This window comes from Silurus aristotelis, assembly GCF_946808225.1.
Source record: "Silurus aristotelis genome assembly, chromosome: 15".
NCBI classification, from domain to species: Eukaryota; Metazoa; Chordata; class Actinopteri; order Siluriformes; family Siluridae; genus Silurus; species Silurus aristotelis.
Window position 1 is genome coordinate 9,557,922 of NC_139588.1, and position 27,760 is coordinate 9,585,681.

At 38.1% G+C, this 27,760-nt stretch overlaps 2 protein-coding genes across 5 annotated transcripts; one reads left to right on the plus strand and one right to left on the minus strand.

Moving 5' to 3' along the window:
• Nucleotides 1–316: 316 nt before the first annotated feature.
• Nucleotides 317–22,209, plus strand: b4galt6 (UDP-Gal:betaGlcNAc beta 1,4- galactosyltransferase, polypeptide 6). 4 transcript variants are annotated; one of them, XM_083562012.1, is made up of 10 exons: nt 317–489; nt 1,899–2,070; nt 10,644–10,760; nt 10,882–10,995; nt 11,521–11,642; nt 13,884–14,000; nt 15,691–15,878; nt 18,353–18,475; nt 18,572–18,673; nt 18,986–20,759. In XM_083562012.1, exons 2-10 carry the CDS (start codon nt 1,956–1,958, stop codon nt 19,131–19,133), a joined length of 1,146 nt encoding a protein of 381 aa, XP_083418138.1. In that variant the 5' UTR covers nt 317–489; nt 1,899–1,955; the 3' UTR covers nt 19,134–20,759. The 4 variants fall into 4 exon arrangements, 2 of the variants coding, with proteins under 2 accessions (XP_083418138.1, XP_083418137.1); XR_014536855.1 differs by lacking the exon at nt 317–489 and adding an exon at nt 20,799–22,209 and having other exon boundaries at nt 1,265–2,070; nt 18,986–20,756; XR_014536856.1 differs by lacking the exon at nt 317–489 and adding an exon at nt 20,799–22,209 and having other exon boundaries at nt 1,265–2,070; nt 18,986–20,748.
• Nucleotides 22,210–22,979: 770 nt separating this feature from the next.
• Nucleotides 22,980–25,507, minus strand: ttr (transthyretin (prealbumin, amyloidosis type I)). The gene is made up of 4 exons (XM_083562039.1): nt 25,340–25,507; nt 24,369–24,508; nt 23,782–23,917; nt 22,980–23,325 (listed from the first exon to the last, which is right to left on the minus strand). The coding sequence occupies exons 1-4, from the start codon at nt 25,403–25,405 to the stop codon at nt 23,218–23,220; spliced, it is 450 nt and encodes a 149-aa protein (XP_083418165.1). The 5' UTR covers nt 25,406–25,507; the 3' UTR covers nt 22,980–23,217.
• Between the last annotated feature and the right edge of the window lie 2,253 nt (nt 25,508–27,760).

Here is a 27,760-nt window from a genome sequence, read left to right on the forward strand (position 1 = left end):
AGCAAGCCGTGGCGACAGTGGCAAGGAAAAACTCCCTTAGATGATATGAGGAAGAAACCTTGAGAGGAACCAGACTCAAAGGGGAACCCATCCTCATATGGGTGACATCAAGAGTTTGGTCATAAATCTTTCAACATGCAAAAAAATACAATTAAAATCAGGAAGGGGCAAACACTTTTTCACACCACTGTATGCATGTATGTATGCAAAAATTTGAGATACGAGCTCAAGACGCCTCAGTCAGTGTTGCTGATTCGTCTCGCTGCACACGCACACGATCAAAGGTTTGAATGTGCGCGCGCACTAACACGTTACTGTGACGAATCTCGCGATGAATCAGCAACACCGGCCACAGTCAGTGTACTCGTTTGCCTCACAGTCGAAGCATCTTTGATAAGTTGTGCTCGCGTTTTGTGCTTTTTGTACATTTACAGTAATTTATCACATTTCTTTTTATAACCATTGGGTCCGAAGAAAGTGAGTGGAAAGGTCAGTGTTTAGAAGAAGATGATGTCTATTGAATTAAAGTGTGAAATCATAGGAAAACATGAGCAAGGTGGCGAGGCAGTACGGGCGTAGTACTACTTCAATGATATGTACTACGCTTAACCAGTTTATTTCTTTACATTCTCTTTTATTATGTTTTTATACAATATTTGTCATTTATAAATACATTTTTCTTATTCAAAAACACGTAACAAAAACAACTGGGGTGGCATTTTGGGGGGCTGGAACGGATTAATGGCAATTTCAATTAATTTCAATTGGGAAATTTGCTTTGAAATACGAGCAAATTGACATACGAGCAAAATTACGGAACGAATTAAACTCGTATGTCGAGGTACCACTGTGAACGGAGCCACGCCCACAGTGCGTCTTCTTCGTGTTTACAGTGCTTCATCCACCAATCCTTTAATGCGTCGCTGCTGTAAACAGGTTAGACTGTAGTCTAGACTTCAGCCCAAATACATTCATTTAAAAAAGTAACGGGTAACGCACCATACGGTAACAGTAACGGAGTTACTTTATTTAAAAAGTAACCGTTACCGTATTAGTTACTGTCAAAAGTATATATATATATATATATATATATATATATATATATATATATATATATATATATATATATATATATATATATATATATATATATATATAATATGTGTGTGTGTAAAACGAAAGTATCGGTATCGACATCGGCGGCCAATGGCGATTGTGAAACCGCTTGGTATCGGATCGGAAGTGAAGCAACGTGGTATCGTCCAATCCCTAGCGGTCATTCAGACTTTTCGGATGTACTGCAGCAGTAGCGGAGACGACGCCTTCTTGTTTCATTCCGTGTTTGAACCCTTTTCCGTGCTGATCTCGAGTCGGGTTTCGTGTCGGGAACATTTCAGTGGACGTTATTTCAGTGTTCGGGTTTAGGGGGTAGCGGGTTTGAGGTGGAGAAGGTGGAGAAGTTTTCTCAGCGTCATCTCATTTCCTCCACCTTCCCCACCTCAAAAGAAAACATGGTGCATTGGCAGGTGCGGGTCTGATTTCAGCTTTTTTCTTCTCGTTTTTCGACTCCACGGCCACACCATGGCACGCGTACATTCTTTGCGGATTGTCTGGGCACTGATTTAACATCTGGTTTGCTCTGGTTTTTTGGGGTCAATCTGGAAATTTCTCCTCCTCGCACCCTGTTTCTTTGGCGCTTTAGCTTAGCTGCATCCCCTCCGTGCCGGGGCCCCCCTTCCAAACCAGGCCATAGCGATGCGGACTTTACTACTGCTTTGATTTCTAACCTTAAATATATATATATATATATATATATATATATATATATATATATATATATATATATATATATTAGCTTTAGTAAAGGAAAGGAGCCTTATATAAATATATATTTTTAGGTATATTTTATGGACCTGACGGATAGCTAGGAGACGCTTCCCTGAGCAAGAGCCAGAATGCCGAATGCGAAACGGCTGCTGCGGCTTTCCAACCGCTCCTTCTTGGCCTTCATTTTCTTCTTCTCCATGTCCACGACCTGCCTCTACTTCATTTACGCGGCCCCTGGAATAGGTGAGTATTATTTTTTTTTTTTGTTATTTTTATTTTTTTTTTTTCTTTTGTCGTGTGTTCTTTGGAAAATGAAGCGACCCGGTGGTCATGGCTACATAACTAGCTACTTGTAGTGTCAGGCTAAGTTACTACTAATTAGCAGGCTAGTTAGGGGAGCTAATAGGCAGCTAATCGAGTTGTATTTGTATTAGCAGGCTAGGTTTTGTTTGAGTTCGGTGGTTTTCATATCGTAGAAATGGAGTATATGATATTTCTGGTTCTAGCACGCTAGTGGAGGGTCTGTAACCGCGTTCAATCAGAGGCTTGGGTAATGTTTTGGATGGTTGATCAGCAAGGGACGCTACTAACAAGCTAGCTATTCTTCTGACTTGCTAACCTTAACCTGTTCGGCATGGTTATGAGCTAGTCGGCTAGTTATGCTAGGCTGTTTAGCTAGTTAGGGGGGATGCTTAGCAACCGATGGACGCTGGAGGGAAACATACTGATTCAAAGTATACGAAAGGCTGGTGGACTAGTAAATATAGACGAGGACCATACAAGCATCAGTTTAGTGCAGCCTCACCTAGGTACCTTCTTATCAGGTGATCTGAAGTAAATAAGATCAGATATTAAGGACACTGCTCCAAAAGACAACACAGGTCCCATTATTTCATTCATTCAACCATCCATCCATCCATCCATCCATCCATCCATTCATTCAGTCATTTATTTATTGTAGAGTCAGGGTTGTCATGGATTTGCAGCCTGTCCCAGAAATCGCTCTTGAATGTAATGCTAGACCGCCAGTCTGCCAAGTATGCGTATATATACACACACACACACACACACACACACACACATTCACACACACATTCACACCAAGTGGCAATTAAACATAATCAGGAATAACTTTACCAAGTATGCTTACACACACACACACACACAATGAATTTGACTTGGCGTCAGGAGCTTCCAGTGCAGGAGAAAGAACAGACATAATGTAAACAAAATAGTAAAACAGACAATTAAATAATACAATATATACAGAGTAAAAATGTTGTTTAAATGAATGTAGAGATCTTATTTACTAGTGTGCTGCACCAATGCAAAAAAAATGTGCATGCAGCTCTTTCCCTTATTCGCCACCTTTGTAAAATATGTAGCGGAAAAGTTTGTCAGCGGGACGTTTGTACGCAATAATTACCTTTCAGCCGTCTCCTGCGTGACAAAAAAAAATCACAATGGAACGAGCACAGGAAGGATGAGTTATTGTATTATTCCTTTTTTTTTAATACAAAAACGTGGGTCTTTTCATCTCGTTGTCATATGATCGCACTAACGGCAGTAGCGTAGAGAAGAGATACCGGATCTTATTTCTTTTAGGGGGGAAAAAAAACGAGGTTCCGGCATCAATTTGTAAAATGCAATAGAACAGTAATCGCACATCTGCACAGACAATCACGTCATGGATATCAGACGCGGTTGAATTTGTCATTCGACTGCTAAGTTTGGAGAAAAACAGTAGGTAATTTTTGGCCTGTAATTTTCGCAGAGGAGGACGGAGATGAACCAAGACATGAGCGATCTGGATTGAAATCAAATCACAATGGAGCACCTGTAAAATTACCTGCAGTCACCATTTCAGTTGAATTTATTGGGGTTTGATAAAAATAGTTTTTTGGTTTCCATGGGCGCAGCCATCTGATCTTACTGAACTGGTTTTAGGTTGAAGACCACAAAGCAGTTCAGCCTATGCAAACCATATTTCTGCACGCATGTTAACCTTGAAGACATTCAAACTCACACTCGTTCCAGTGTTTCCTGTTAGATGTGGCAAACAGCCACATTATTGATCCTGGATGAATTCGGGCTTTGTTTTGTACTTTTTTGTGTCTCACAGGAAACAGCCCGCTAGCAGCAGGTTTACTAAAAACTCTACCTGATACACAAACTCATGATTAAAATCATTTTGTTTGATTAGCCTCCGAGAAGAACGTGATCATCTCAAATTGTGTATCTCTGAAGGTGCATGGCAAAATCAGCACCTGCAAAAGGACATTTGGAACCACCGCCCTTCAAACGTGCTGACATTTTTACACTAATGAGGTTAATTATATCGTGTAGAGTGCGTTATTTATAGACTCTAAATTTAGCATGCATTTAAACGCTGCAGATGTTCAAGTACAAGTTTATTTCCTATAGCGCTTTTCACAATGGACATCGTCTCAATGCAGCTTTACAGAACTTAAGAATTAAAGTGAATGATGTGTATTTATCCCTGATGAGCAGCCTAGGGTGACTGTGGCAAGGAAAAACTATAGATGAATGAGGAAAAAACCTTGAGAGGAACCAGATTTGAAAGGGGACCCCATCCTCATTTGGGTGATATTATGGGCGTGATTATAAATTTTAAAACAATACAAAACACCAGAGCGAGAGAACTACCATGACCATCGGAGAGTGTGATTATGAATAATGTACTCTCTACAGTCTTATACAGTCAGTTGACGTTGTGGAACCAGGAGCTACTGAGCAACTCATAAAATAGCTCAACATTTGAGATCATCATAGATCCAACAGCAACTTCTCCATGCCAGAGCCTTTAAACACTCAAAGAGGTCCAATGTCCAAACTCTACATGAAGTGGAATCGAAATGGCGCTGGTACGTGGTAGACGTTTCAGGATGTTTGTGGGGTCGGAATGTACTTTTTGAAGGTCCAAAATCTTCACGAAGTGGGACACATCTGGAGCTGACGCAACCTCGGGATGTTTTCAAAATAATCTCGTTTTGTTTTATTTTATTTTATTATTCAGAACAACACAATTAACCGCAGCTCCGTTCACTGAGCGGCAGAGAATCATAACGCCTGGGGTGGAGCTTAAGTGGAACTTGGTGGTGAGATTGTGTTAGAAAGAGTGTGTGTGTGTGTGTGTGTGTGTGTGTGTGTGTGTGTGTGTGTGTGTGTGTGTGTGTGTGTGTGTGTGTGTGTGTGTGTTGTCTCAGTGTTGGTTGCTGCAGCACCGCTCTGGGGTTGGGCCTCCTCAGTAGACTGTGTGTCGCTGTGAGTTGTGATCTCACACCCACTGTTGACTTGATGTTGGCTTGAATTATATATATACTGCAGTTACCAGAAAAATCTGTTTTTCTGTTAGTAAAAAATCGAGACAAAATAGAGACCAGAGCCAGTCGTACTGAAAGGATACCAACCCGCTCTATGATAAAAACAGCTGAGCTGGCAGAACACAACACAATGACACACAACACGTACTACTTTCTTACTATTGAATACAAACAAGGTGACCTAAACAAAATACTTCATATTTCGCACAGTGTGACGACGTTAAGGCGAAATGCAAAAAATGAAAAGTAACCTTGTATAGTTAAGAGTCTCTGGGAAAGCCACACCCAAACCACTAGCACAGATGTTTTCACAAGTATCAATACTCAGCTATATGTGCAAGCCACAGTTTTACCAAGTGCAAAGATAATGCTTTTGTTGAGAGAATATTACTGCATATGCTCAGAAAGTCCAGGAAATTTTTTTTTTTCTTAAAAGAAGACACAGAAGGCAAAAGATAAACAAATGACATACACAAATACATGGGCAAACATTTGTCAACACGTGACCGTCAAAGATATATATATATATATCACACACACACACACACACACACACACACACACACACACACACACACACACACACACACACACACAGGTAGTCGTCGACTTATGACCTATGCAACTTACGACCATTCGACTTTACGACCACGACAGTAAGAATCAAAATGGTGTAGAGATGATACAAATGGCATAAAATTAACAAAGAAAATGATGATATATATATATATATATATATATATATATATATATATATATATATATATACAGTATAACAATAATGAAAGAAAATGATGATAAAATACTACTCAGTTTTTTATAAAATCATTTCACAGTACTGTACATATAGCCTACTCTACTTATGACCAAATCGTGTAACGACAGGTCTGTCGGAACCAATCGTGGTCGTAAGTCGATGACTACCTGTGTGTGTGTGTGTGTGTGTGTGTGTGTGTGTGTGTGTGTGTGTGTGTGTGTGTGTGTGTGTATAATTTAAAAATGTTTTTGATTTATTTGTATTTATTTATTTATTTTGATTTGTGATCATTCAGCTGCAAGAGCTTTATTGAGATCAGGTACTGATGTTAGGTGACCAGCAATAGGTGATCGAGTTCGTCCCAAAGAGTAGTTCAGTAGGATTGGAATCTGTGCAGGACACTTGAGTTCTTCAATCTTGAAAAAGTCATGTTTTGTACTTCTTACTTCTAGTGAAGATACAGCATACAGAGACATTATGCACAATTGTTTAGTACTACTTTTTGGCAACAGTTTTAGGAAGGAGCAGATGTAGGTGTGAGGGATTGGTGTCCGCATACTTTTGGCTATAAATGATATAAGTTTCTTACCATTGGTTCAGTTCGTCTATGCTAGGGGGAAAAAAAACAAGTGTCATCAGTGTTTACTCTAGCGGTGTTATGCTCAGGCATTAGTGCATGAGATTAACTTGGTTGCTGAGGTACACAGCTTTGGCTTTATTGTTTCCATGTATTGTGCTACACACAGGCCTGTTTCAGCCCGACAATAGACTGAGGATAATTTGTAGATCCGATTTAATGGCTAGTGTTTTCAGCAGACAGTGCGATTCTTACATCCCCGTTCTAATTCCAAACCTGTTTGTAGTTGATGGTTTGCATCGTCATTGCATTTATCTCACATTTTCTAATCACTTTGTGTTTATAAGTTGGCACGGAACAGTTTTCTGCACCTTGTCAATAAATGATTTGCCTCGCATTATGAATCACATTCGTTTTTGTATGAACTTGAGCTGAAGTGGCAAACTGCAGAGCAAAACCTTTCACACCTGCATGTTTTCTCACTTATAATAAATACACTATATGGACAAAAGTTTGTCGACGTAAGACCATAAGATTCGCTTTTTGTGATTTTTTTTTTTCATTCCACATTTTAGCCCCATATGATGAGGTTGTGGAGATTTAAATCATGTGAACCATATTTTCATGGAGCTGGATTATTTGGATCTCGTTGTTCAAGTGAAGGGAGAACTTAGTGGTACCGCACCCAAAGTTCTGTGCCTCAGTTCTGTGGTAACAGTTTCGCGAAGAACCACATATGGCTGGGAAAGTCAGGTGACTCATACTTTTGTCCATATATATTGTATATGTGACTTTGCCAAGAGTCAGATCTATTTGTTAAATCAAGCTTTTGGAAATTTGTCATTCAGTGAATTCAATTGAAATTCCCAAACCTTTTTATTTCAGTTATGATGTGCATGTGATCTGTACGTATTGTGTTCTTATGTATATCATTGTAACACACTCGCTGGTTCTGCGCCGGAAGAAATGGCGGGTAAAAGTTCACAGAGCTGTCTTTATTTTCTCTTATTTTCACCCACACACTCACGGTCCGGCACGCCTTCCTCCGCCATCCGCCCTCCACTCGCACAATAATCGTTAAAGAAGATAACAACAAAACAAGGGCATGTGATATTGTTTAACCAACACCAGCAAACATCATGAGAACTGTAACCAAAACAGGATCTTATTTTATTTTGGGAATTCCTTTCCCTTAAATAAAACTACTATTGTTAGCATTGTCTGCAAAAAAAAAAAAAGAAAAGAAAAAGGTTGGATATTTGCCTCGAATGCCAGTTCGAGCTCTGTGGTATCTTGCAGAAGGTCATTGTGCAACCACCAAGCTTCTGAAATAGATTAAATATTTAATTTGAACTGCAAAAAAGCATGATGATAAAATAAGTTTACTTTGTGCAAAACTGTTATCTGCACATTGCGTTTCACAGTTATGTCAGTTATAACATTTTCATGATCTTTGAACTTCCTTTTCTGTGGATGTGTCACTATGTCCATCAAGAGCAACTTTCAGGTTTTAGTTTATGCAATCTTTTTTTGCGCTTAGCTATTTTAGCTGTGAAAATGAAATTCTCTATACATGTCTATTGGCTGATAAATAAGAATAAGGTTTTTTTTGGCCACTTTTTAAAGGAGCAGCTGCACTTGTATGCAATTTTCCATTCCACCAGTCATATGGCTGATATGTAATCATGTAGATACAGATGGCGTTTCAGTTGGCCGCAGTGAGCACAGGCTCACCAAAACTGGACAGAAACAGACCAGGTGATGCTTTTCCAGTATTCAGCTATCTAGTGAGCTTATGTGCCACTGTAGCCTCAAATTCCTGTTATCGGATGCCAGGATTGGTACCAGTGTAGACTTCTAGTAGAAGTCAACTGATTCTTGTCAGTTTTAACCAGTCTGACCATATTATCTCAAACAACAGATATCAGCAATGCTAGCTTCTGTGCAAACTCAAGACTGCAGAGCATTTCTGTAAGGCACTCTGGATTAGATGCCTCTGTCACATACCATACATGTAGACTCTGTAGACTGCTGTGTGCCTTTTTCCTTCATTTATTGATTTTTAAATAATGTGCATATCAGCACGCCTGGCACCAACTTATGTGCCACGGTCAAAATCCTTGATCGGTTTTTGGTCTCATTCTTGTTTTTGATGTGAGGATTTACTGAAGCTGTTGAATTGTATTTGCAGGGCATTGCACATTGCACTGCTGACACTCGTTCGACCGTAAGGAAAATTGCATGAGCAGCTTGTGTAAATGCACATTCGACACTAGTTCGACATTGCACGGGATTATTATTGACGTGCTGAGTTCATTTTCTGGTATACTGGTTATTAACAATATAGATTAGACAGAATAGATTAGAATCCATTAAAAAGAAGTGTTGATTCATAGGAAGGGAAATATAAGGGTGGATTTTTTTATTTTTTATTTTTTTTATTATTATTATTTTTTAATCCAGCTACATGAAATTGCTGATGTTGCTGGTTTTGGCTAGTAAACATTACTGGCAGGAAACAGCAATTTATATTTGCCTAGGCATAAATAGCATACTCACCCCACCTTCCTGAATGAGTGCCATCACTGTTTGTACAGCTTTCATTGTCTAACATTTTAGATGATACAGTTAAGCATAGCAGAGCTCTATGAGGTGTAAGCATATTTTTCATCAAGTAACTTTGTGTCAAAACTTCGAGTTCCCTTTGACTCTTTTTTGCTTGACTCACACATGACACACAGTGCTGTGCAATAATATAACCTGCCCAAATAGAAGTCTTGACTTTCCATTTGCTTCATACTCCCACATTGCTTTTTTTAGTAGAGAGTAGTAGCATTTCAGGGAATTCCTTTTTATGGAAGTGGACTGTAAGGTTTGAATTGATTGCCAGTGATTATGATCCTGCTAAGCATCTGGAAGCTCTGATTAGTTTTCATGTTGGCTGACCGTTTAGATAAGGGATGCAGCGAGGCAGCAAGAGCAAAGTGTCCCCGTCCCCTCCTCGTTGTGGGTGGTTTCATTTTAGGGGGAACTATCAATACATCAGCAGGGTAGCTGCACTCTAATAGAGCTGTCGTCATTTCTTTTGAACCTTATTAAAGCGTTTTCAGTTTCTTAATAAAGAAGTGCACAATTGTCTAGGATGATGTCGTAACTTATAGCATTGAGACCCTCAGACCGTCTTTATCATGACACCGCCACTTCGAGATGTCCGCATTCCAACCTCAACCCTACTGAACACCTTTGGGATAAAACTGTAACTGAGCCCCCAGACCTTCTCACCCATCATCAGTGTCTGATTTCACCACAGACGTGCTCCAAAATCCTTCCCAGAAGGGTGAAGGTTATAAGCAATAACAGTGTGATAGTCAGGTGTAGATATGCATTACTTTAATAATGTACTTATCTGCAGCTGAGGTGTTTTGAAGGCTATGAAGCATTATTTAGATATGCTATAAATATTTTCAGTCATGGCTCTGTCTGTTCATCTTCCTGGCTTTACTTCTCTCAGTGGTGTCTGGTAAAATAACCTTGAAGTTCAGTCAGACAGAATTACAAATTCAAGCTCTTACTAGAATTCATGCTGTTAACGCAAAAAGAAGTGTTATAATTTCTACTGTATCCTGTTCCTTAGTTAGGTAATACATCGCTCATATGCTGGTCATTAATAGTTTATATGTGCTAGTGCTGGCATAGATCAGCACATTCATCCAAGCCCAGCCAGAAACACGGGAGAACAGTGGTCCTAAAGCAAGCTTTGTTCACACCATTCACACAATCGCCTGAATTTACCCGCTCTAAAACTAATGAAAGGGGAAAAAATATGAATGTGATCTCTGGTCAGTGGATCTTTTGATTTTGCTAAGCAGATTAAAGAAGCAGTTAAAGCCATGCAGTTTAATTAAAAGTAGCACAGGTAGCCTGATCAGGATGTTGCTGGTTATGTGAAATACAGTAGTTCCTTCCTCAGGAGCGTATTGTATTGAGGCAATTTGGTTCTTTTTGGGTTCACATGTATTTCCTTGCTAGCAGAAAGTCATTTAACTAGAATACTTTGTCTAACCTTATTAGTTGTTATGGAGAATTACATTATGTTGCTTTTGTTCCTTCTTTCCTCTCTCTTCCCTCAACCTTCCAGCCAACACATACTTCTTCATGGTGCAGGCTCAGGGTATAATGTTACGTGATAACGTGCGGACAATTGGCCAGATAATCAGATCATACACCAATAAGAACAGCACTCTGAATGGCACAGGTGAGAGAAAATGCGCGCGCACACACAAACACATCTTCCCCATTTGTATGTGAACCATTAAGTCAATTCTGTTTTTAATATGATTCTGAAGTGATCTTTCTTGGCATGATCATGATTGCAGATTATCCAGAAGGGAACAACTCCAGTGAATACTTCGCTCAACCGACTACATACCTCCCGGAGAATTTCACCTATGCCCAGAACCTGCCCTGCCCCGAGCGTTTACCTTCTATGAGTAAGTTTTTGCAATCCACTAGCCAAATGGGTGGGAGAGATTACCCTCTCTGCTCGAAGACGCCCTTCAGTTCCCTAATATTTTAGATCAAATAGGAAGTAAAGGGCTCTGTACTTGAGTATGTTCTAAGTGGTGGTTCATTACACAACATGGGATATTTCTCCATTAAGGGAGTTGTATTTTCAGTCTGCAGACTACTGCATGTTCAGTTATACAATCACGTTTGTAATTCCCACAATTTATTTTCTTTAAGTTATTTAATTATAAATTATTTATATATTTAATTATCAATTATTTATATATTAAGTTCTTCATCCTCTCCCTCAGTCAGTGCAAAATGAACAAAACCACACACAGGTGTGTGATCCTTACCACTCACTTTCTCCGGCTCCATCGTTAACGCACACTAGTGCTGGACCATGGCCCCCTCTGCCGCACTTCGGTTTCAGCATGTATTTTCTTGTGCAGCTGCATAGAAACCACTGATGGATGATTAATGTGTGCTGATGTGTCGTGTTTCTGCAGAGGGTCCTATGGAAGTAAATATGACCGAGCTTTCTTTTGAAGCGGTTGAACTGCATCTTCGACAGCTGGGTATTCAGTATGGGGGACACTGGAAGCCCGAAGACTGTCAACCACGGTGGAAGGTACAGTCACTTCGTCCATTTGACCATAAAAAAACGTCCATCCCTTCGCTACACCTGGTCAAACGTGATAACCGTGAAATACAAATAAGACAACAATAATCTCTATTATTCTGATTTATTTGTATGAAGTAATGTTATGCTAATCGGACAGACTAATCTTAGTTGTGACTTAAGATGTGTGTTGAAAAGAGCTGTCCAAATTTTAGATTTGACCACAGGAACATTTTGGCTGCCCAAAAACTTGAATGGAGGAAAAAAGAAAAAAAAATACTTTCATGTTAATAATCAGATTTACCAGATTTGTCAGATTTTAATTAGACAAACACAATTCTGGAATTCAGACCCCCCCCCCCCCCCCCCTTTAATTATTATTTTTTAAATTACTATTATTTCTTACTATTAGTGCTCGGTGTCTATCATACAGAGAAACCACATCCCAGTTAATATCTGTTTGTGGAACTCATTGTGCCCTGGTGCTGGAGTATGGACACCCATGCCTTAGGATTTTATCAAAATAAGATCATATGACAGTGATGTTTCGTTCTACATTAGAAATATGGCCATATAACTGCACTGGGCATAGAAATTAAAATATAAAATTTTTATCTGGTCTAGGAATAAACTGACATTATTTCAAAGTTTAAGAAATAATCGAAATTTGATTTAAAGTTTGAAAAGTAATTTTAAGTGTTTAAAAGTAGCAGTAATTAACTCCTTTTCCATTTTGATGATTTTGTCTTTTCCAAAACGGCTTCTTCACTGGTGGTTTGTCATAAGACCGCAATTTTATAAGCGTCTAGCTTGTGTATCGGGTGTGGTTTTCAAACTGAACAAGTTTTTGGAATAATGTGTAGTTAAAAGACAAGGAGATGATGGTGAGAAAGATGCCAACAAACAGGGTTTGTCTGGTTCAGGAACCAACATGATTTCATGATAACTGTCCAAGTTAATGGACATGTCTACAAGTTAATGAGTGCTTATATGTGATGCGCTGCTGTGTGATTTGAAGATGCTGACCTATAAACAGTTTGAAATGGCTGAGCTAGCTTCAGAAAACACTGTTCTTGACAGCCTGGATACGTACATGCATTGTAACCAACATCTTATATAGAGTAATGTTATTGATTTTTAAATAATGATCGAACGTTAGGTTTGGCTTCAACTGATGCTAAATAAATGTGAAGTGAAGTGGAAAAAAGTGAAGTGCTGAATAAGCCACAATAACCCGTCCCTTCAACAAAATTCTTAGTTGCCTAATTATGAATATCTCGTGGTTTTGCACTTATTACATATCGTACATATTACCGCATTTTCTGCCATATTGTGCCCATTCTCGTTCTTCGCATAGTATTTAAGTTATGTATTATTTTTTTTTATTTGCGTGTGAGGATCCCCTGTGGTACAAAAGTGTAATTGTGGGTTTAATTAGTTCCTGTTCTTTTTGTCTCCGTATTGTATAAAATATGGCTGACTATGGTGCCTTTCATCAAGGTGCAGACAGGTGATCGATAAAAGAAGCACAGTCCCATAAAAGACATATGTAAAGATGAATTGCGCTGATCGCGGCTGTTTTTTGTATTGCTTAAAGGGATGGGCATGCGCAGCTTTACGCAGGGATTGTGTTTAATGATTGCAGGATACTTTTCCTGCGAGTGATAAGTGTGGCTTATCAGCCTGGGTTCAGTGTACTGTTCATCTCTTTCTCAGGAAGGATTCCTGTACACACATTAGTCCATTCTACTGGCACATTGGCACAAGCACATTTCAGAAATAAGAATTTGAGACAGGTCTGCATTTCTCAACCGAAATAAAGATGTATACAAATTCACTCACTCACTCATGCTGCAATACAACACAGAATTGATTTATTGTACAGAACGGCACAGTGATACTCAGACTTCAGCAAGCTGATAGATGAGATGGCATCTTTACATAATTCATGTCGTCTGGTCTTTTTTTAAGGGAAATATGTTTACTATATATGGGATTTTTATGCAAAAGTGCACGTCCTTGAATAAGAATGTGTGGAATATATCATTGTTACTTTCATTCATACAGCCTATGCACGTGTTATTGTGCATTTCCTTATAATTTTTGTCTGTTCTATAGATACAGCATTGTAACGAAAGGGAAAAGATTTACTTTGGATAATCCTTTCTGCCTTTCTTACACTGAGCTGGTTATACGGCTTACATGATCAGATAATGAGCAATTATATCTTTTTCTCTGTCTATACCTCAGGTGGCTTTTCTGATCCCGTTTAGGAATCGCCATGAACATCTTCCCATTCTGTTTCAGCATCTTGCTCCGATGCTGCAAAGGCAACACTTGCAGTTTGCCTTTTATGTAATTGAGCAGGTATGTACACACACACACACACACACACACACACAAACACACACACACTTTCTGCTTTGGTGTTTCTACCTAGACAAGCACAAACTCACAAACCTTTTGACTCAACATTTAGGTAAAAACAAGATTCACAGAAATGCAATTTGTTATCGGTGATTGTGGGGTTTCTAACAGCCCAAAGGAGGGTTAGTCATTAACATGGTGCATTAAAACTCCACCGCAATACTTACAATTTATTTTTTTGGTCTGCGGAAAAATCCTCTGGAGGAACTAAGCAGGTTCATTGATCCACAGCCCATTAACGAAAAGATTGATATTGTAAGATCGTTTTTCATAATAACGTGTATTTGGTTGTGCTGCCCTCCAGTGGTGTGTTTGGGCATTACTTTTTAATTGCTGGGTTAGGTATTTTACCCAGTACTTTTTGCAGAGCAGAAGTAAAAATGGCACCAGTACTTGCTTGTTAATGAGTTATGCTGTTGTTACCAATTCATTATTTATTTATCATTTTTTTAGGGCTGCAAATAACAATTATTTTGATAATTGATTAATTGGACGAATATTATTATTATTGTTATTTATTTCCCACCCCAAAATCTTTTTTAAACCTCAACATTTTTTAACTAAATGTTTTACTTATAATTATATAAAACCCTAATTCAGAGTAATTATGTATAAAAACATTTTAAAAGCTACATGTAGAGTTTAACTATCTTTAATTTTAACATTTTATAAAGCTTATAGTAGCTGCTTGTTGAGTTTATTTCTCCTTGAACAAAGTAACTCGTGCTTAGTTGTTTCTTTCTGTAAAAAAAAAAAACAGCTTTTGAGTTTGCAAGGTAAAGCAATTTGTGTAAATAAACATTTGTATTGTTTTTAATGATAATTGCAGATGGCGAACCATGCTTAAAAATTGCTTTAAAACATGCTTTGAAAATTTTTGGTAAAAAAAATACACATTTTGATCATTTGTTACATTGAAACATCTAGAATATATAATGAATACAATTTTGCATAATCATTTATTGATATATACATAAATAAAATGTACAAACATTGAAAGCAAGCATTTGAACGTAGTACACATGCAGTAAATCACGTTTAAAAACAGATAAAAAAAAAAACACGTTTAAAAACCGATATCTATGAAAAAGAGAATGAAACAGAGAAATACATTAATAATAATGCTTAATAATAAAAATTAAAAGATTTATAAATGTTATTATTTTTTTTACAAATGGATTATCATTCACTGAAAACCACAACGGTGACTACAAATGTAATCGTTTACTGCTGCTGTTATTTGCTGCTTTTAGATTTAGTGTTTGTTCGCACCGGTTTAATTGAATCCGTCGCCATGTTGCGCGCGAACTGATTGCGCAACCAAACGAACAGTTCAATAACACTTCATTAGTTCGTTTTCTTTTCACGTGTTTGTGCATCACTGTGATACTTCCATTCATTGATGCCAAATTTCATAATCGATTATTATCGAATTTATCGATTAGTTGTTGCAGCGTTTTTTATTTATTTTATTCTGTTCAATCATATATATATATTGTATTCAATACATAGTTTATGTAACTAGTAAATAGTGGTGATTTCCTCGGATTAAAGACTTAAAAACTGAATAGTTTCTTCATGTTGTGGGAGCAGCTGAATGTAGTGTCTCCATATAAAATTTGTTTTTCAGGCAGGTACACAACCTTTTAACCGAGCCATGCTGTTTAACGTGGGCTTTAAGGAGGCAATGAAAGACCTGGACTGGGACTGCATGGTTTTTCACGATGTGGATCATATTCCTGAGAATGACCGTAACTATTATGGCTGTGGGCAGATGCCTCGTCACTTCGCCACGAAACTTGACAAGTACATGTACATGTAAGTGGGTTCTGGAGATCTGTACATACCTTTTAGATGTCATTACTGTTTCATGTAAACAATGAATTGATGTGGTTCATATGTTTATAATTTTATATATATATATACACATATACAGTACAGACCAAAAGTTTGGACACACCTTCTCATTCAAAGAGTTTTCTTTATTTTCATGACTATAAAAATTGTAGATTCACACTGAAGGCATCAAAACTATGAATTAACACATGTGGAATTATATATGGAATTATATACATAACAAAAAAGTGTGAAACAACTGAAAAATGTCATATTCTAGGTTCTTCAAAGTAGCCATCTTTTGCTTTGATTACTGCTTTGCACACTCTTGGCATTCTCTTGATGAGCTTCAAGAGGTAGTCACCTGAAATGGTCTTCCAACAGTCTTGAAGGAGTTCCCCGAGAGATGCTTGGCACTTGTTGGCCCTTTTGCCTTCACTCTGCGGTCCAGCTCACCCCTAAACCATCTCGATTGGGTTCAGGTCCGGTGACTGTGGAGGCCAGGTCATCTGGCGCAGCACCCCATCACTCTCCTTCTTGGTCAAATAGCCCTTACACAGCCTGGAGGTGTGTTTGGGGTCATTGTCCTGTTGAAAAATAAATGATGGTCCAACTAAACGCAAACTGGATGGAATAGCATGCCGCTGCAAGATGCTGTGGTAGCCATGCTGGTTCAGTATGCCTTCAATTTTGAATAAATCCCCAACGGTGTCACCAGCAAAGCACCCCCACACCATCACAACTCCTCCTCCATGCTTCACGGTGGGAACCAGGCATGTAGAGTCCATCCGTTCACCTTTTCTGCGTCGCACAAAGACACGGTGGTTGGAACCAAAGATCTCAAATTTGGACTCATCAGACCAAAGCACAGATTTCCACTGGTCTAATGTCTATTCCCTGTGTTCTGTAGCCCAAACAAGTCTCTTCTGCTTGTTGCCTTTCTTTAGCAGTGGTTTCCCAGCAGATATTCTACCATGAAGGCCTGATTCACAAAGTCTCCTCTTAACAGTTGTTGTAGAGATGTGTCTGCTGCTAGAACTCTGTGTGCCATTGACCTGGTCTCTAATCTGAGCTGCTGTTAACCTGCAATTTCTGAGGCTGGTGACTCGGATGAACTTATCCTCCGCAGCAGAGGTGACTCTTGGTCTTTCTTTCCTGGGGCGGTCCGCATGTGAGCCAGTTTCTTTGTAGCGCTTGATGGTTTTTGTGACTGCAATTGGGGACACTTTCAAAGTTTTCCCAATTTTTCGGACTGACTGACCTTCATTTCTTAAAGTAATGATGGCCACTCGTTTTTCTGTACTTAGCTGCTTTTTTCTTGCCATAATACAAATTCTAACAGTCTATTCAGTAGGACTATCAGCTGTGTATCCACCTGACTTCTGCACAACACAACTGATGGTCCCAACCCTATTTATAAGGCAAGAAATCACACTTATTAAACCTGACAGGGCACACCTGTGAAGTGAAAACCATATCAGGTGACTACCTCTTGAAGCTCATCAAGAGAATGCCAAGAGTGTGCAAAGCAGTAATCTAAGCAAAAGGTGGCTACTTTGAAGAACCTAGAATATGACATTTTTAATTGTTTCACACTTTTTTGTTATGTATATAATTCCACATGTGTTAATTCATAGTTTTGATGCCTTCAGTGTGAATCTACAATTTTCATAGTCATGAAAATAAAGAAAACTCTTTGAATGAGAAGGTGTGTCCAAACTTTTGGTCTGTACTGTGTGTGTGTGTGTGTGTATGTATGTGTATATATATATATATGTGTGTGTGTGTGTGTGCAGGCAATGTACATTTGGCTTACACACAACTGATTTTCCCATACAATAATCCTACACTGTAGCCTTGCGATAGTTATAATTAAACCTTAAACTCGTCACAGCTGTGCATATAATTAGCATAACATCATGTTAGTGTGCATGGTGTTGTTTTTATAGAAAAATATTTATTTATATATTAAAAATAAAGAATGTCGAATGACTGACTTGTCAGACATGATACAAACAAGTATTTTGTTTGTTTGTTAGGTTTTTTTTGCACGTTTGAGCATTGCCTTCGCCATACTAAAGCACAGACTGACCGCATGAAGTAGATATAGTAAGAGTTATGTATGTAATGTATGTAAACACAGGAAGTCATGGAAACTGTGAAATGCCTCAGTGCTGTTCTGCTAAATGTTAGCACACGTGGAACAAATTAGTTTGTCTGGAATATAAACGGTGGTGTAATTAGTTTTCCGTTTGAACATTGCCTTTGCCATATTAAAGCACAGACTGACAGCATGAAGTAAATATCATCTATTATGAAGTAAATATCATCTGTACCTAAAGGAAAAGAAAATGTATTCCCCATATTTGTATTTAAGAATATGTCCAATATTTGTCGTGTGTGTGTGTGTGTGTGTGTGTGTGTGTGTGTGTGTGTGTGTGTGTGTGTGTATTCAGTCTGCCCTACAATGAGTTCTTCGGAGGAGTGAGTGGACTGACAGTAGAGCAGTTCCGAAAGATCAACGGGTTTCCCAATGCATTCTGGGGCTGGGGAGGGGAGGATGACGACCTCTGGAACAGGTGGGCAGATGTAACGAAACAGTGATACATCTGTACACAAACACAGTATCCCCCTTTTTTTTTTTTTTAAATGTCCATCCTTCTGTTATGTTTCAGGGTCCACTTTGCTGGCTTGAATGTGACCAGACCCGAAGGAGATATTGGCAAATACAAATCAATTCCCCATCACCACCGAGGAGAAGTGCAGTTCCTAGGAAGGTCAGTTTGCACTTTGCCTTTGTTTTTTTTTTGTGCGCCGACTTTTCATACAATTAATCTGTTTTGGGGATGGGGTTTATAATATAATAATCTATAGAAGAAATTGAGGTATTTGTGTATTAGTATTTGCTTTACACTTGCTTGTGTCGAGTAGAGGTTAAACCAACAATGTTTATCTTTTCATGTTTAAGTGTAACCTCCAGTACAGTGACCCATTGCAGAAGTACAACGCCCTTTACTTTCGACTTGTTATCCTGTGATTTGTTGAGAATGCACTATTCATTTGTATCCCCCCCCCACCCTCCCTCTTAGGTACAAGTTGCTACGGTATTCCAAAGAACGGCAATTTTTGGACGGTCTGAACAATCTCCAGTATTCCCCAGAAATCTCTATAAGTAGTCTGTATAAGAACATCTCTGTTAACCTGAGCCCTGAGCTTGCCCCCATAGCAGAGTACTGACCTCTGCCTCTTCCTCGTCTCCACTCCGTCATCAGTACCCGAAGACGACCGACTCAGCATCGTGGAGAACACCGTGGCCCGAACATCGCATACGGCCACCACGTAAAACCTTCAAAATCAACAGACAAAAGGTTTAATAGCCCCGAAAGCTAAAACGATTGTGCGCGCGTGTACCCTCGCACGCGTGAAGTCTTACGTGTTTTCTGTGTGCGTGCGCGTCCCAATGCATGTCTCTACGTTTATGCGGCTTCAGCTACTTAAAATCACCTCATGCTAGGAAAAAAAAAAGAAAAAAAAAGGAGGAGGAGTAATCAGGGCGTGTCAGTGTCAACAATTCAAATGTTTACTGTGAAGCCTTAACTGATTTTCATAGGCTGTTATCACTCTATCATTTCTCATCCATGCCAACAATGTAGATCGCTCAGTTTTACAACTCTACATCGATTTAAACGCCAATAGATATTTTATGGCTCATTTTTGTATCATCGTTGTATTTTAAGGCATATGATGATTGTTTTTCTTTTTTTTTTTTGGGGGGGGGGTTTGGCCTTCGGCCTTCCTTATTTATTTATTGTTTTCCCCTTCTTCGAACACTCCAGTGGGGGGGGTGTGTGTGTGTGTGTGTGTGTGTGTGTGTGTGTGTGTGTGTGTGTGTGTGTGTGTGTGTGTGTGTGTGTGTGTGTGTGTGTGTTATGTAAGAGTCCATGTTTTCTGTTTTCTCGCGAGCTGTGAGTGCACGAGGGATCACAACCGCTCACTTGATCCTGTAATGTCATGCATCATTCCAGTGCACAAGTTCTTACTTTGGCAGCTAAGTGTCTTCTCGTCTCCCCCACCCCCCCCACCATTCCTCACAGAAACAGACACTTTAAATTTAGGGACGAAAGTCAAACGAAATTAAGGATGTGGTCTAATAAAACAAAACACCAATATCATCAGTTGCATGCCTTATTATTATTATTATTATTAGTTTTTTTGCCAGATTTTTATTTATTTATTTTAGTTGTATATCATTTAGTATGTTTTTTTTTTCTTCTGTGCACTGTAGCAACGAAAGCGAAGTGAAACTCGTAGGCGAGGGGGAAGGGGAACATTTTATTGCTGGTCGTTCACTTAAAGGATTGTCGGGTACACAGCTGCTAAATGCTAAAATACTATAAAATGAGGGTTTGTGTGCATCTATGTTTGTGTAGGAGAGAGAAGAAGAAAGCGGGAGGGAGATCCTCAAGTTATGAAATACCGTGTGGTGTTGCACTCTGGTCATAAAATAAGCTGGGCCTGGATGAGAGAGTGATGTCGGTGTTACTCTTGAATGGCATCAGAATAGAGTTTGGGCAATGAAGACTTTATGCTATTAAAGTTTTGAGCTGTTGAGGGGTTGTGCTTTTCTTTGTACATGTCGATTGCCTTTGTATATACACCCTTTTGTCGGAAAAATGACGCTTGTGTTTATGTATAATCGGTTATGTGCGTTTTTATGCGTTTTTTTTTTTATATATCTCATTTGTTAATTTCTATCAGTCGTATAGAATGCTAGTGAGAAAACTATTTTTTATTTGTACACTCTGTGTGTGTGTGTGTGTGTGTGTGTGTGTGTGTATGTGTGTGTGTGTGTGTGTGTGTGTGTGTGTGTGTGTGTGTGTGTGTGTGTGTGTGTACTTGGAGAAGCACGTATCCCCATCTACTTAAGTCGGAGCATATCAGCAGTGTCATTTTTGTCACCAGCTTTTCTTTCCCCTGTAGTACTGACATGCTCGTAGCGTTAATCCCGAGGTGTTCTCTGAGATAATTCCCTCAGGCCGTGCACTCGGACTTCTGCAGTTCCTCCAAACCGTTCAGGCAGTGCGCCATTGCTATCTGAAGGCGTCTGTGTGCCGACGCACGTGTGCACTCTTTACCGATTTCATCTCTTCTTAAACCGAAGTCATGCCGAGCTGCAATTGTTCGAGGTTCTCTGAATATGCTTTTGTCCAGTGGAGAGAACGAGCTGAAGGAATATTAATGGAACTGGGTTAAAGACGTGGCTGGGAGTACTACAGTGAAGGAGATTTAGAGGTGCCAAATTCCCACTGTGCCCCTGTCTGCACCCCCCACCCCCTCCTTTTCCTCCCCAGACCCAATCCTTCACTCTCGATGCTTGTTAAGCTTTCTGTTCTCACCAGCGTCGAGGTCTTGACATTTAAATTGTTTTCCTACCTTTAGGGGATTCTGTCTGAGTGCTATTAGCTTGTAAAAAAAAAAAAGATTAGTTTGGCCCAAAAAAACCTTCTATAACTAAGTAAAGATGAAACACTGCACGAGCCAATGTTCATTTTAACTGATAAACCTGCTCCCTATTAAGCTGTTTTTCATTCATGAGGTGATGTTTCTTATTACAGCATATTATAAGTGATTCCTGACTCGTGGACTGTGTTCAGTGACTGATGCTGGTCAGACAGTGTGCGCCAGGATTTGGTTTATTACTTTGTAACAATGTGAGAATGAGGATTATTTGTTCATCTTGTTTAACACTCAAATGTGGTGAAGTTTCAGTAAAACTGAAAATGACAAACTGTGCTAAGCAAAGCGTCTTTAACCAAGGTGCTCGCAATGTACAAATTGTGGAAAATATGAATATGGCATTGTTAATGTATAAAAAAAAAAAAAAAAAAAAAAAAAAGAGGTTTCCCAGTTCAGGAGGTGTTCATGCCCTTCTGTTTTAGCCCAGTATTCCTAATTCGGCGTATGTATTTGAGCGTATTTGTGTCGAGGTTTTGAACCAGTGACCGATTTTAGTTAAAATGATAAAATAGCCTGTAGGTTGAAATCTGTTTCATCTCCTAATGTTTTTATTTAAAATGTCACACTCTTTCCCTTATCCGCCTGTGTCCTTAAAATGAGTGAGGAAATATATAGAGGATAAAAAAAAAAAAAACCCGGATTCTCCATTGCATATTGAATCAGAGTGTTGTTTGTTTTGCAGTATTCATATTCGTGCCTTGATTTCACACATTTGCATTTATGATTGACCGTTGCAGTGAGGTGGCTTTTTTTTTTTTTTTTTTTTTTATGCATCTCAAAGAGAAATGAAAATAAAGTACAGTGCACATTTATTTTCCACAATACACACCTGGATTTAAATGTGTAAGTCTTCTGAAAAATGAAAAACGAGTACGAGGCGTTTCTATTAAATAACGAGACGATTCCTAACCTTTGGACGAAGTAGGGAGAACTGATCGTGAAGTGCTGACTTTCAACGTCTTAACCCGCATGACAAATATGAACACACTCGGCCGTTCAGTCGATTATCAGTCGTGGTGTAAAGCGGTTCAGTCGTCTGCTGTGCACCGGCACAAGAACGAAAAACGCACATCAAAGCAAGTTTTTTCTTTTTTTTCTATTTTTTCTTTTTTTTTCTTCTTCTTAGATGAAAGGTGTCCTCTTGAATAAGAATTGTTTCCAGAAGGCAGAACAGAGAACCAGCATTATTATAAGCAGTTTTGACAAAGCCAAAAGAAAAAAAAAAAAAAAAAAAAAAGGCAAAACCGAGTGAGAGGGGAGAAAAAAAACTGAAAAAATGTATTCCGATCCCATTATATTGATCCTGTAATGTCCTGCATCATGGGACACTCATTAGAACTGGGATACATATAAATAAAGATGTTATTGTATTCGTCTTGTTATTTACTAGACATACCTTGTACATCGTAGCTGAAAACGTAGGGGGGCCTTTGCATCTTGTATTGTTTTTTGTTTTACAGGGTCCATGTTCTCCTACTATCTTTTCAGAAACTGTATTAAGATGGCGACTGCTTTGACTGATGTGTACATTTCTTTCTCCCCCCATTGTTACCCCCCCCCCCCCCCTTTTCTTTTTTTTTTCTTTTTGTCTTTAATAAACCTTCCCCATTTTTCCGGTCTATTCACTGTGTTATCAAATTGTTCACTGCATTACACTCTGTAATGACCATTAAAAGACTTTATAGAACTTATACAGATCTCTTTCTTGTTTGAATGCATCCTTTATCCTTCACCGTGACCTTTTTAAGCAACTCATTGCCTGTACAGATGTGGTTGATGAGGGATTTCAGCATACTGCAAACATCTAGTCATGTTCTTTCCCCACTACAGCTGTTGTGGTGTAGGAGAAGGGGCTGAGTAACAGGGCCAGAGTGTAATGCCGATGTCCTTCTGCATGAGCCTCGAAAACTACCTGCAATCATACAGTCGGTAACAACAGTCATACTTCATGTAACACCTCATATACACTATATGAACAAAGGTTTGTGGAAACCTGAGCGTTGGTATGTATTTCCTTTCTAACATTACAGGTGTCTCAGTACTTCAGTACTTTTGTCCATATAATGTGGTCCTTATACACTAAACAGGGGCTTAATGACAAACAGAACAAACTGGTTGAAGTCCAAAATTCCATTTGTATTTACTAAATGTCAGAGTTCAGTTTACACATATGTACTGTACATTCAGTCACTTATCGCTATGAGCTTAAACTGGATGCTCTCGAATAGAAACCAGTTTTCCTTTCTGGGTCAGGAAAAAAAATATCGATTTATTTATGTCCACAAACACCCCCCATTTCAGGACCAAACTAGAGCAAGTAAAAAATTAATCGTAAAGGAACACATTGGTTTTGTACAGTGATACTCACTTCAGCAACGTCGTGGAACGGTGTGCGACCTTCTGCTTTCCAGTAGGTCTTGGTGTCGAACTCGACACGATAAACACCTGGTCTGAAGTCCTGCTCGGAGAGAAGTTCATGAACTTCACCGGCTATATTGGTACTCCTTGAGAGAAGCAATATCGTAGTTAGTAAGCAAGAGCACAACAGCAGTGATAGAAGATTAAAATCTGGTACAATTAATTAAATGTTCATAAGAATAAATGATAAGGCCATTGTCAGCTATTACACTTTCCTTTTTTGCATCATTTCTAAGAGTCATGTAAAAAAAATATTTAATATCTGAAATAAATACATTTAAATATTCAAATGATGAATTATTATTATTCATTGTCAATTATTATTGTTAATTATATAAATTAGTATTATTATTTATTTATTACTGAAATGCAGGAACACAGCTAAGAGCTTAGAATAATTTTGATTTGTTCATTTATTGAGCAACAGATTTTCAGTGAATGTTTTATTCTGTTTTTTTAAAGATGACCTTAACACTGCATGCTATCACAAACCCACTTGATGTCCTAAATTGATCACATTTTCAAATGTCCTCTTACCCACTGGCGATTTGTTCCCATGTTTTATCAGCACCTTGGCGGAAGACCGTAAGCGCTACATTTCCAGCAGGTGCGCCTTTCAACGCGTCCAGGATCTTCACGTTTAGAGGACAGTGTACATCTGAGCCGCCATGGCGATCCTGAGAGACGAGAAAGAACATCATATTTAAATCGAATTGTAAGTGATTCTGATCTCATTCTGACTCTGTACATCTAAGAGCAAAATGTTCAGAGGAAATACTTAAAAAACTAAACCTTGCTATAGGGAGACTGACATTTGTGATCTTTGTAAATTGTCTAGTCCCCACAGGGCACTGATATAAATACCCAGAATAATAAAAAGCAGAAATAAACAAGTGCACTGAACAAACTCATGATTGATCTTTCCTTTGTTCATTTCATTCTTTCTATACTTTTAAATAGAAAAACGGATAAGACACAAATAATCCTCCCACTGCATCACGCTCCCTCAAAACCTCAACAACTGCTCGATTTGTCCCACCATTTCTCCAGGAACAAGGGAGACATGCTTTCAGACTTTTTTGAAAAGAACAAACTTCCACTTGATGTCTAAAAAACTGAGACACCAGCAGACTTCGTCTGATGGCTAATTAGCATTTCTTACCCAAAACCACAAGCAAACAAAGAACTTGTTTTCAAGCAATTTTTTTCTCCAAGAAAAATTATAAACCAATGATTATTTTTAGTCTGTGCCCTAATAATCCAGCATTTAAATATATATTTCTTGATAAAGACTTCAAAGCTTTTTGTAGGTCTCTTTGGATAAAGGTGTCTGTCAAACACCTTCATTTCTATCAGCTATGATTTATTTCAGACGATACCATAATATAAAATAATTAAATGACAAGACAGTTGTAAGTTTTAACTTTAACAAAGTTTTAACAAATGATGTAGTAAAAGTATTGTGTTTGAGTTTTCCAGAGAAAATGTGTGGAGTGCAGAAAACTTACCACTGGAGCAGCCTGAAGGCACAAAAGTATTGAGGCAAGAAGAACAAAAGTGATTGCTTTGGTCATGGTGGTGGAACACAAATGTACACACTGAATGTGTGCCTTAAATGCTTGAATTAGCTCCTTTTGTGTGTGTGTGTGTGTGTGTGTGTGTGTGTGTGTGTGTGTGTGTGTGTGCGCGCGCGCGCGCTCCAGGGGAAAGCTGGGAAGTTGCCTTGACACAGTAAATGTAGGTAATGTGTAACTTCAAACAAAACAACCTTAGTGGCACTTTTCCTTCATTCATTCCACAGAAATACGTGTTGCAAAAGTGTTGTGTTAAATGATCATGTGTCACATTCAATAATTTGCCTATATTTTCTTAGTATCTGTCTTGTGAAAGAACCAGGGTTTCGAATTGTATATTGACCATCTTATGTGAACTTTGTTCTTGAATGTACTTGTACATACAATACACACACAAGCACAAACTGCTAACAGACACACTTTGGAATAAGGCAGCTGACTGATCATTGTCAATCAAAAGGATGGAATGTTTTCCTTGTTTGTAATATTTGCATCAAAAAAAAGAAAAGAGTATGCCCTTAAACGTACATGTTGCTGTACTTTCCTGTAAACGAGAGCAATGCGTCATGATCTATGAGGTGAATGCATAATCAATATGCTAAACCAGAATACATTTTCATAAAGATTTTGTGATTTGCACCAGTAATTTCTCATTTATAACAGATTTTAAACACTTTTATGCCAAATAAAGATATATACAGTATATATTTTTTAATTACTGTAATGACTGACTTTTTTTTTTTTTTTTTTTTTTTTTACTAGACTAATTTATTATTAGAGAACAACAAATGTTTTAAAACTTAGATTAGGTAGCGGGTCTGTTACAATAAAATCAGCAAGGCTTCTTGTGATATCCATAGCTCTTGGGTAGTCACTCAAGTGAAATAGGAAAATAATTATGTCTAAAACCTAAATACAGAAGTCCCTTTCACATTTAAAACAAAAGGAATATTCAGTCATTTTCACATTTGAGGTTTAAGCTATATATATATATATATATATATATATATATATATATATATATATATATATATATATTCCTGTAAAATAATTCATTTAGAAAACAGGTGATGATCATATATTATTATCGGAATATATTCTATCATTAATCAGTCTGCTAAATAGAATTAGCATGAACTAAGGCTGAAGTTCCGATATGACTTCAATATTAAATTTCACAGCTGTAGCTATGTAGATATTCATTTCCTCTCTTGAAGGATGGATTATCCTCCTCCTTTTTTGGTTTCTTTTGCAGTTCTCTTTTTAATGTGTTGGTATAATTTAGTGGTGCTGCCACAGCAGCTAATGCTTGCAACGTTCTCATTTATATTTGTAAAATAACTCCACACTCTTTTTTTCTTTCATCTCTCAGACATAGTATCGCTATGCTCACGTATGCTCACGAGTCACCTGGTGCCAGGAGAACTACACAGTAGGTATGGGTGATACCAATTATTTTTTGAAACCGATCCGAAGTACTTTCAAGGCGAGTATCGTCGATATCGATACTTCAATAAAATATTTTTATGTGGAATATTTTATAGTGTATTTTGATAGCTATCATTATTAATATTAAATAAACTGCAATAGACACGACATCTTTTTGACTATACTTATTAAAAATACTGAACACTATTAATCAAATAACTTGTATAACAAAAATTTAACACAAACCTTGTTCAATAATTTTCACATTAAGTTTCTACATTTCTACATGTTTTCTTTGACTTATCAACTCTTGGTTTTAAAATAAATTCAAATGAATAAAATCCTGTTAAAAGTTCATTTTAATGAAAAAATTAATGGACTGAGGTTAGAAACACTTCTAATTATTTTAATGATAAATCAGCTGCGCTTTAGGTTGAGGCTTTACATTTAAGTTGGAATCTTCATTTGTGCATGTACTGATATGCCCAGCAGGCCTGTGTAAACCAATGAAATGTTGAAATGTTGATGAAAAACAGGTAGGATCAATACTTCTATTTAAAAATCGATCCTTTTGATACAATGCCAGTACTAAAAATATCAATACTTTATGATGGATTCACCCATCTCTCATAAACAGCAGCAGAGCAGAGCGGGAGCAACGTGTACATATGAGATGTCTGCTCTTTGATGAAACAGGAGCAACAGTTGATCATAGTTTAGAGAACTTTAAACTAAAATATCGATCTCGTCAGTCCGGTATCGATTTGATACCAACGTTGGAATCAATATAATCGATACTAGGATCGGTCCGCCTACCCCTACAGCAAAATAGCTGCAGATCAAATAATTAATATAATATATTAATATGATAAAAATTAAGAATATAATACTGAATCACTGGCATTCATGACCTACAGACAACTTAAA

Bases quoted from the DNA above. Each gene is read 5' to 3' on its own strand.
- b4galt6 (XM_083562012.1), top strand. From the start codon at position 1,956: ATGCCGAATGCGAAACGGCTGCTGCGGCTTTCCAACCGCTCCTTCTTG. The intron at 11,643-13,883 runs GTACAGTCACTT...TCTATACCTCAG, and splicing joins ACTGTCAACCACGGTGGAAG to GTGGCTTTTCTGATCCCGTT. The intron at 18,476-18,571 runs GTGGGCAGATGT...GTTATGTTTCAG, and splicing joins GATGACGACCTCTGGAACAG to GGTCCACTTTGCTGGCTTGA.
- ttr (XM_083562039.1), bottom strand. From the start codon at position 25,405: ATGACCAAAGCAATCACTTTTGTTCTTCTTGCCTCAATACTTTTGTGC. The intron at 23,918-24,368 runs GTAAGAGGACAT...GCTTCTCTCAAG, and splicing joins TGGGAACAAATCGCCAGTGG to GAGTACCAATATAGCCGGTG. The intron at 23,326-23,781 runs GTGAGTATCACT...GTATGATTGCAG, and splicing joins CGTTCCACGACGTTGCTGAA to GTAGTTTTCGAGGCTCATGC.